The sequence below is a fragment of the Otolemur garnettii genome, unplaced genomic scaffold (genome assembly GCF_000181295.1).
Source record: "Otolemur garnettii isolate 467f Iridium unplaced genomic scaffold, OtoGar3 scaffold00012, whole genome shotgun sequence".
NCBI lineage: Eukaryota > Metazoa > Chordata > Mammalia > Primates > Galagidae > Otolemur > Otolemur garnettii.
In genome coordinates, this window is record NW_003852407.1 from 2,433,505 (window position 1) to 2,444,158 (window position 10,654).

A 10,654-nucleotide genomic window follows, 5' to 3' on the forward strand; every position below is an offset into this window, starting at 1 on the left:
AGTACCAGCCAAAGAGTATGAGGTTTCTTCAGGGGATCAATTTTGGTGTTCTGAAATTGGTAGTGGAAGCTCGGCGCCTGTAGCTCAAGCATCTAGAGTGCCAGCCACATACTCCAGAGCTGGCAGGTTCGAATCCAGCCTGGGCCCACCAAACAACAATGACAACTACAACCAAAAAATAGCCAGGCATTATGGCGAGTGCCTGTAGTCCCAGCTACTTGGAAGGCTGAGGCAAGAGAATTACTTAAGCCCAAGAGTTGGAGGTTGCAGTGAGCTGTGATGCCACCATGGCACTCTACCTCAGGGCAACAGCTTGAAACTTGTCTCAAAAAAAGAAAAAAAATTGATAGTGGTGATGGTTATACAACTCTGTGAATATATGAAATACCATTAAATTTTATGGTATTTGAATTATATTTAAATAAACTCTTCAAAAAAAATGTATCATTGGGCAGATTAGATCCTCCTTCACCTTTGTTCAAAACAACAAGTTGGAAACTACCTAACTTGGAAAAGAATTATTACCTAATTGTTCATTTTTTCTACTTCAAAACTAGTATTTTGATTATCTCTTATTTTGGTATCCCAGAAGTTTTTCATCCTAGAACATTGCACAATAGTACCAGCATGACAATTTGACTATAACTAGTTCTTAAGAAGATCAATTTTAGGAATTTCATCAACAATATGCCTGTATACCCTTAGAAAAGTCTTTGCACAACCCCAGGAGGACCACTGCACCAGGCTGTAATCTCAGGCACGCGGGGGAGGAAGTGGGTCATGTTCTAGTATCTGCTAGCTGTGTGAAAACATATTCCACCGCACTTTGTAAGTCAGTTAGGATCTGCATTTGGGCTGCTGACCCAGACATGGGTACTTCTACAAGGTCAGCTCCAGTCCAAAAACAGCGAAGGAGATGTGGTCAGACAAGCCTCTGATCTCTGGAAGCCACAACAATGTAGAAAACAACGTAGACAAGATAACCTTGGCTTCATTTGGTGACGCGGAACTAATTCTTAGCTCTAACTGAGGCTACCTGGACAACTTCTTGCAGTTGAGGGGGGATTTATACAGCTGGAAAACTTGACCCCTTGCTTTCCTCTTTTACTTTTTCGTGGGTGCATTTAATCTTTGTACCTGCCATGTCTGCTGAGTGTATAATTAGCACGCTGACATCTGAGCAGCAGTGCTTCTCAGCTAGCTTTATTTAGGGTGGAAATATTTTTTACTTTAGATAAACTTAGGCACTGCTCCCTCCTCCCCTGCCCAACTTCCTTGGTATCCTGGATATGACAGCTTTTTTTTTGGAGTCTTTTTTTTTTTTTTTTCTCAGCCGGGGCTGGGTTTGAACCTGCCACCTCCAGCGCCCTACACTTTTGAGCCCTAAGCGCCACCCAATATGACAGCTTCTTAACCCTTGGAATATGTCAAAGGCACAGGAATATCTGTGTCCAGATGTCAATTGGAATTACCTTGTCCTTTAAGATATACAGGAAATTGGCTCAACCTCTCCTGCTCTCCTTCCATAGGCTGTGTAAAGCTCAATGCCTCCCTCACAATTTTCTGAAAATGTCTGGGAAGCATCGGTCCTCAGGGTCACCTCTGACTCCAGCTGCTGTGAATTGCAGTTGGAGGTTGTCTCACTCTCTTCCAACCCAGTCATGAAATTCAGAATTTGTTTTCTTTTGGTGGTGTGCAGGGCTGAGGAGGATCCCCATACCGTGTGTGTAACAGACTTCAAAGAAAGTTAGGGGGAAATGAGGGATTTACTTCCAAGCAATGCAGCCACCATAACATTAAATGATCGGGGTCTGTGTTCTTAAGGTCTCCCACCATTTTCCTGCCTGCATGGAGCTCTAAACTCCTGTGTGGGGCTTGGCCTTCTCCCCTTCTTTCTCACCTTTGTTCTGATTTCCCTATACAGAGCAAAAGACAACATATCTAGGCAGAGAAAAATCTTTTTCCAACCATTTCCCTGGGTCTAGGTTTTTGTCAGCATATCTTAGGACACCGACCTATAACTTTCAAATTAGTATGTATAAGGATTTGCCCCATTAAAGTCACAGGCAGCTAAACATTCTCCTCTACTCCAAAATCCCTACAAGAAGGTGACACTGGATATTAACTGAATAACAGATGACAAGGAAAATTGAGCCAGGCAACACTCTTTATTGAGTGCCTAGTATGTTCCAGGCACGAGGGTAGGCACAAAGGGAAACCAAAGCAGACAGTTCTGTTCTTCTGGAGCTAACAATGCTAATAACGGGAAAGAGAAACAGCAAATACAGAAACAAAATGAAAATATTAAGTGACAAGCACCAGGAAGGCAGGGTACAGGTGCAGTGATAGTAATTCACTACCTAGTAGGGAGGCCAGGGAAAGCTTCCATGGGGCTGAGACTGTAGGGCTGTGACCTGAAGGCCCAGGAAGGGTTAACTTGGGCACGGGAGAAAGAGCATTCCAGGCTTTGCGAGCAGAGCAGGCCATGCAAAGGCTTTGTGACAACAAAAAGCCCTGACAAAGGACTGAAAGAAGGCTCTTGTGGCTGGAGCTGCAAAAATGTGGAGGAAGATTAGGTGGGAAAGTTGGGTAAGGCAAGACCACTAAAAAGTTCTCAACAGGGGGACTGGGAGGCTCAGATTCGCATTCTGAAAAAACCGACTCTGGCTGCAGTGTGGAGAATGGATTGGAAAGTCACAAAGGCTAGAGAGGAACTATCTACCACCTGCAGCAACCACATGGAGACAAGCATTTGATATGATTGTGCAGACACATCTGTGTGGGTGTATTTTAATACAATTTTTAAGCCACAGGAATACACACAAAGAAATAGTTAAGAATATCAAACAGTACCTGTACTATTAGGTTTCTAAAAAATAGCAATCCCCTGACCATCCCTTCTCACAGCTTACCACCATCCACCAAGGTCCCTTCTCTCTACTCTTCTTACCTGTTCATCCAGTGGTCCCTCTTCTCCTCCCCCTGCTTTTTAAAAACATAATATCTTAAAGAGCTATTATTTTTCAATTTTAGACACTGTTTACTTCCCACTACAGAAGAAAAGAATTTCTTGCTCTTACCCACATTCCCCACCCCCCACTTAACTCTATTCTTATCCCGCCCAGAGGGAACATTACCAGCAGTTCCTTTTTAGTCTTCCCATACATGACAAATACTGACTCATTCATTACCTGAAAATCCATCAATCAATAAGGACAGAAACTGTACATGTCACTGGGCATTTAAAGCAGTAAGGATTTGTACCCCTTTAAGGAAAAGCTACCAAATTTTTAAGCTGGCTTAATAAGATTCAAGGAAATCACCGTATGAAAGACATAATAAAGTTATTTGCACTATGAGGCAAAAATAATCTTTATAGGACTAATGTCTTGGGAAGAAGAGTTAGCAAGGTCACTAACTGAGGATACTCTGTATCTGTGGCTGGACTAGCGGAATGGGCCACACCTATGCTGCTTGGAGTGTAAACGAGCATAAAAACACATGGGGATTCCTACCCAGTCTACAAAAATAAGTCTGATGTCTTCACCCTCAGAGAAATCAACTACAAGGAAGGAAATACTCTGAGATACAAAGATTTCTGCACAAGACTATTCGTGACGGTATTATTTATAACGGAAAGCAATCTCAACGCCCCTGAATAGGAGAAGGGCTAAAGATACATCTAATTAGAATGGAATAATATAAAATCATTAAATTCATGCTTTCAGAGAACATTTAATGCTGTAGGGAAATGCTCATAGTATGTTCAATGAGAAAAACAGTTGAGGGGGTCAGCCTACATGCAAAAAGATACGTAATATACACATATATGAACATGTACAAGTATAAAGAAAATATCTAAATACATTCCAATTCTGTAAGTGCATAGAGAAAAGTTTTTTTTCTCCTAATGTAGTCTGCTACCCATGTGCTTCAGGATTACCTGGGGGGGCGCTTATTAAAATGCAGATTCTTAGGTACCACACCAGACCTAGTGAATTAGTCTTTGGAAGCAGAACCTAAGGACCTCTGTCTCCCTCCACACCCTGGGTAATCCTGACTCACACTTTAGTTTGAGGACCACTGGATCAGCTCTCTCTGGGTGTGAAATTATGAACAATTGTCTTCCTTCCTTAAATCTTAAATTTTCCAATAAGCCTGTGTTGCTTTATGACTCAAAGTTCATTTATACTCTAGCCTTGGGCAACAGAGTGAGACTCTGTCTCAAAAAACAAAAACAACGACAATAACAAAAACCCAAAACAAAGTTCATTTAAAATACATCCGTGAGGCATAAATATTAGAAAATGGAGCTGACTTAGCATCTATTTTGGCTAGTGTAAATAACTTGTAAGAACTGGAAAGTACATGTTTTTTTAATCTAAAATAAGTAGGTTATCTATGGATTCCTGACAATTGAAAGTCAGTTTAGGACAAAGACAGTCTGATACTAAGTGTAGATAGGGAAATCATAACCTCAATAAAGTGTGCAGGCAAAAATTAGAAATAGAATTATTTTTTAGACATACAAGGAACAACAGCATTTCCAATGTTCCAAGATGTTCCTTGGCAAAAAGAGGATTCAGTGATCCAATTTGGGGCATGATAGATATTATAATCCCCTCTCTTCTCTGTGAGTCAAAACCATGCATACATTACAGGTTCTGAGAAGTCCAATAAGTTTCATTTTAATTCTAGCTCCACAAATTCTTAGAATGTTCCTGTCACTGCAAACGAATTCTAGGGTAAAAGAGGGTCTAGAAAAAGTTCTCTGCATAGGCTGGTATCCTACACTTGATCCTACATACCAATTTATTTCCACGTTCCCATGGTTTCTGAGAGGTTAGCCTAAATATATTTATAGAACCTGATTCTAAGGGTCTGGCTCGAGTCAGCTACCGAGTAATGTTCAGGAACAGCAAAACAGAGTGCCTGCTTACATGATTAGGAGAAAGTTTAAAGTAGCTACAGATTTACTTCGGTTTACTTATCTGCCTCCACCACTAGACTACGGACTTAGAGCTGGAATTTTGTCATTTTGTCTATTCATTTTTTACAATAAAGCCCGGCACTTATTTTATACTCAATGAATGGGGAACCACCAACCAGGTGGGGGTTTGACAAACTCTCACTTTGTTTTCCTGGCTAAGCGCAGTGGTGGCATCATAGCTCAGTGTGACCTCAAACTCCTGGGCTCCAGTGATCTGACTGCCTCAGCCTCTCAGGTAGCAGCAACTATAGGTGCCTGCTATGGTTTAATTTCGTAGTTTGTTTTTTTTTAACAAGTTCAGTAATGGAATGAACTAAACATAGGGAGCCTTTTTGAATGAATTGAAACACATTTTAGAAATACTATGAGTCAGGGATATACCATGGACATAGAAATATGTCCTAAAGTTTGTGCACTCATGTTATCAAGGCTTCCTTTTTTTTTCTTTTCTGAGACAGAATCTCAACCTGTTGCCCGGGTAGAGTGCCATGGTGTCATAGCTCACAGCAACCACCAACTCTTGGGCTCAAGCGATCCTCTTGCCTCAGTTTTTCTATTTTTATTAGATCCTCTTGTCTCACTTTTTCTTTTTGCTCAGGCTAGTCTTTAACTCATGAGCTCAGGTAATCTACCCACCTTGGCCTCCCAGAGTGCTAGGATTACAGGCTAAAACCACTGTGCCCGGCCAAGGCTTCATTTCATTGAAAAAAAAAATATTTGAGTGCTTACTAAATGCAGGTATTTCTAAGAATGAAGACATGACTAGAACATAGTTTTACCCCCAAGGGCACCATGCAGTAGAGATGCTAGTCCTAACCATCCTAGTCTTGTACTAGAGTCCTAGCATCTTACATAGGTTTGGGCATAGTAGGTGTGAAGTTCATTTGAATTGACTTTGGAAACCAAGACACACTTGAAGCCTGATCATATTTTGGCACTTCTGGGGCAAAGTCCAGAGTTAGACAGAATCAGACTACTCTAGAGACTGCATCAGGATGATTAATATCTTAAGCAACCAGACCTATCTTGATCACTACTACTTTAGAGTCTCCATGACCAACTAGGAATCAAAATTTTGACCAGAGAAATCCCAGAACCCAGAGTCGTTTAACATACACACTATGAAAATGTTTGTCCTTTACAACTCTCTAGGTTCTTGAGATGTTAACTGCTAGTATCAGGTGAAATAGGACTGAGTAAGGGGTTCAACAGAGCAGACAGGCTTCTGTCCTGCAGGGGTCTCAGACCTTTAAGCAGTATGCCGCATTTTCAATATGCATTATCTCATTTAACCTTTCCAACAATCCTATGAAGTAGATCTTATTATTTTTCCCATTTTAAAGATGGACAAGCTGAAGAAACTCAGAGAAATTAAGGAACCTGCTCCAGAACACACAGAAAGAGGTACCACCATAACGTATAAACTGGGACTATGATATCAGGTCTTTCTGGCACCAAAGAAATGAGCATTCAAAGCAGTGCTAATATTGTTTCTAATATGTTGATGGGCACTAGACCACTGCCAGAGAGATGGAGAGCAGAAAGGGCTTCCCAAGGTGATTTGATTAGGGAGCCTTTTTGAATGAACAGGCAGTCAAGACTAGCTTTCCCTGGAACAGGTCTGGGAAATATTGTGGGGCAAGTGGGTCAAATATACCATGGCAGACAGAAGGGAGGCGGAAGGCAGCTCGGATGGACACTTATTAAAACTGTGCTCCAAGAATTATTGATAGGGATGTGCAAATTGAACCTCCATTTAATAGATACCATCTCTATTTCCAGATTCACTAGCTTTACTTCATGGCTCACTTCTTTCAAATGGATATTTGATATGACATTTTAATTACCACATATTCATGTTATAGGGTTTGACTTACCTAGTAATTCAAATTGTTATGTCACTAATTTCAGTAAAGTGTATTCACATTTGAGAATAAGTTTTAATTTGCTGTGTATCTCAGTGGACCTGCAATTTGCATTTTGGGCTAAGATGACTTTTTATTGTATAGAACTGACTCAAACTTTGTAGGACATCTAGCATACTGACCCCTGCTGACTAAACCCAGTAGTAGTGCCACCATCACCTGCCCCCAAGTCACTCTAACAAGAAAACATCCCCATAATTTCAAAACTCTTTCTAGGGGAGCAGTAGCACTCCAACTGAGAATCGTGGGTTAAGAGCAAACCAGAAAGTTCAATAAAATACTAAGACAAAGCACCAGCCACATACACCGAGGCTGGTGGATTTGAGCCCAGCCCGGGCCTGCTAAACAATGACAACCACAATGAAAAAATAGCTGGGCGTCGTGGAAGGCATCAGTAGTCTCAGCTACTTAGGGAGGCTGAGGCAAGAGAATAGCTTAAGCCCAAGAGTTTGAGGTTGCTGTGAGCTGTGATGCCATAGCACTCTAGTAAGGGCAACAGCTTGAGATTCTGTCTCAAAAAAAAAAAAAAAATACTAAGACAAGCAATTTAGCCCAATCCTACATTCAGTATTCCAGCAAAGCTATGGTCATGCTATTGTCAATCCTGCATATCCAGCATCTTGTTACATTTCCCCTTATCCTGTCAGTAACACAAACAGATTCAACACACACTGATAAAATACCATGTTTAGCCAACATGGGCAAGCTCTGTGTACTTGATGAACAACAGCAATAAAGCTGGCAGAAGCTAAGCTGAGGATTGCTTATGTCTGTGGCAGTAGCACAAAATGACAAGTATACTTGAATAGTCTATGATTTTGTCAAAGTTAGACTTCAAGAAGAATGCTGGGGGTCTGTTCTTTTAAAAATGATTTATTATCAAAAATCTTGCTCCCTCTAACTACTGAGTCATGTCAGCAATGCAGTTCCATCCTTTTAAGGATTATTAGGGCCCAAATAATTTCAGGCTAAAAACAAAAAATAAAAACTTGACTATAGTTCCAGTCCATAGACATGTCAAGATGCATTCAGGAACATGATCTTACTTCTTAATTGGAATGCCAATCACCATAAAATCTTCTGCTAGAGTCACTTCTTGGAGATCTAACACCGACTCGGCTTGCTTTTTCAGTTCTGCAATGCCATCTGTTTCTCCTTCTCTGGCCAAGGCAACTGGTTTGTACCTCTGACTGAAGTGAGTCAGAACTAGCCTCTTCGCATGGCACGACTTTGCAAATGTTGCTGCCATCTGTGGTGTGCTGTGGCCGTGCTCCTTTGCTTTGTCCATTTGGGCATCATCCAAGGTCGCTTCATGGATCAATAGGTCTGCTTCAAAGCACAGCTTCACTCCTCCATCACCCACAACCCCAGAGCAGTCACCCAATATGCAGATTTTTCTTCCAACGATAGGCTTTTTTAAGACATCTTCAGGAAAAACTGTCACCCCATTGTCCAGAACAACAGAAATTCCATTTTTCAGCTTCCCATAGGCAGGACCTGGTGGAACACCTAATGATGAAGGAAGATAACTTTATATCATGGGAATGGAATGCGTGACCAGTTAAGAGTCTATTTTAACAGCATGGCAAATAGCTAACTGAAAAGGCATCCAATTCTTTTCACAATTGGGATGAGTATTTTACTACTCATGGAAAACTAGAATATTTATACAGTTTTTAAAGTTCTGTGTTGAGTGATATCAGCGATGCTTTAATACTTAAAACATTTCCTATGCACACATGTCAGATTATTTTTGAGCTCCTAAGTCCCACTAAAACAGTATATTGTCAAGATAAACACCTTGATTCTCTGCTGTGCATGGAAATAACATTTTGTGGAGTATTTTATTTAAATAAACTCACCTTTGGGTAAAATTAGAGAGTACTTTTATTTATTTATTTTGAAACAGAGTCTCACTTTGTCGACCTTGGTAGAGTGCTGTAGCATCACAGCTCACATCAGAGCAACCTCCAACTGTTGGGCTTAAGTGATTCTCTTCCTTAGCCTCCCAAGTAGCTGGGACTATAGGCGCCCACCACAACACCCAGCTATTTTTGTTGTAGTTGCCACTGCTGTTTTAGCTGGTCGGGACCAGGTTCGAACCCGCCACCCTTGGTATATGGGGCCAGCGCCCTAATCACTGAGCTACAGGCACCGCCCAAGAGTACTCTTATTTTTCACTTATTTATTTATTTATTGAGACATAGTCTCACTTTGTTGCCCTTAGTACAGTGCTGTGGTGTCCATAGCTCAGCAAATTCAAACTCCTGGGCTCAAGGGATCCTCTTGCCCCATCCTCCTGAGTAGCTGGGACAACAGGCGCCCACCACAACATCTGGCTATTTTATTTTTTATTGTTTTTTTTTTTTAAGTTTTTGGCCAGGGCCAGGTTTGAACCCATCACCTCTGGTATATGGGGCCAGTGCCCTACTCCTTGAGCCACAGGTGCTGCCCTGGTTATTTTATTTTTTTAGAGACATGGTCTCACTCTTGCTCAGGCTGGTCTGGAACTCCTAAGCTAAGACAATCTACCCACCCGGGCCTCCTAAAGTGTTAGAATTGCAAGTATGAGCCATCACCCAGCCTTAGAGAGCACTTTTAAATAATGATATGATCAATGCTTAATCAATCAAGAAAGGTACCTATCAACTAACTTAATAAAAAAAATTGTTAGGACTCAATTACAACTTGGACTTTACCTTATAAACTCACACAATGTAACCTAATCATATATACCTTTATATTAATTGGAAATTTTTTTAAAAGAAAAAAAATTGTCAGGATTATTTGGACCACAAGATCAAGGAGAGTTTTAGGCAATCATACATGATCAATCTTCTTGGTAGAGAGAGGCAATTCCACATTTACCAAACTGGCCTTAAGTCTCATATTAACCCAGAATAACATCACTCTGGACAATACTTATAAACAAGTATAATGAGATCACCAATTCCAACACAGATCACATTTTAAAGTTTCCAAATATAATAGTATAAAAATACCCTTGGCTTAAGTCACATTTCCTCTTTATCTACCATTTTGTTTTAATTGAGGAAGAGATTGCGTAAATTTAAAAAAGAACATTTAAAAAACACCACTGTGCTTTTTTTCCACCCTTTTTTCTTTTTCTTTTTTATCCGGCAGCCCCTTAAAGCAGAGTATGTTCAGAGCAACTCCCAACTACCACGCCTTTTATAGGCACTGCCACTCTGTGCCAAGGAAGGTGGTGACACTGGAGGTAGAAGGCTCCTGTACTGTGCCTTGCAAGAGGGGCTAAAGACCTCCTCAGGCATGCAGGAGGTGAGCCTTAGCTGGCCCAAGCCCACCTTGGAATGCTTGCTTTCAACTGTGATGAACTCTGGCATGTAGAAGTAGGTGAAACATAATGTTCTGAATACCCCATTAACTTAGTCAAGGCAGAATGAGTAGGCAAAGGAGATACAGAGGGAACCCCAAAAGTAGTTAGTAGCAGTTGTTAAGGTTAAGAAATGTGGCCAAAACTTGAAGAACAAAGATGTTACCAAATGTATCAAAAGGAAGACATGAAAAACAAAACCTGGATCTAAAACAACCACTACTACCACCCCAACTACCCTGCCAACCAAGACAATGTAAGCTGAAGATAAAACAGGCTATGAATGGGGATCTGAGGTAGTTAAAAGGCTTCAAATAAATATTTGATTTTGCTCTGAATAGTGTATTTTGGCCTCATGTATTTTCCTTTTTTTTTTTTTTTTTT

General features: G+C 40.8%; 2 protein-coding genes across 2 annotated transcripts in view; both read right to left on the minus strand.

The window, feature by feature from the left end:
• SMAD4 (SMAD family member 4) overlaps positions 1-10,654 on the minus strand; it is a 100,228-nt gene that overhangs the window by 81,281 nt on the left and 8,293 nt on the right. The window lies entirely within an intron of this gene.
• The window catches only part of ELAC1 (elaC ribonuclease Z 1), an 11,249-nt gene continuing 8,357 nt past the window's right edge, over positions 7,763-10,654 (minus strand). Inside the window, exon 3 of the mRNA XM_003784701.3 lies at positions 7,763-8,424. Within this exon, the coding sequence (XP_003784749.1) occupies positions 7,958-8,424 (467 nt within the window). The 3' untranslated portion in view covers positions 7,763-7,957. The remainder of the gene's footprint in view (positions 8,425-10,654) is intronic.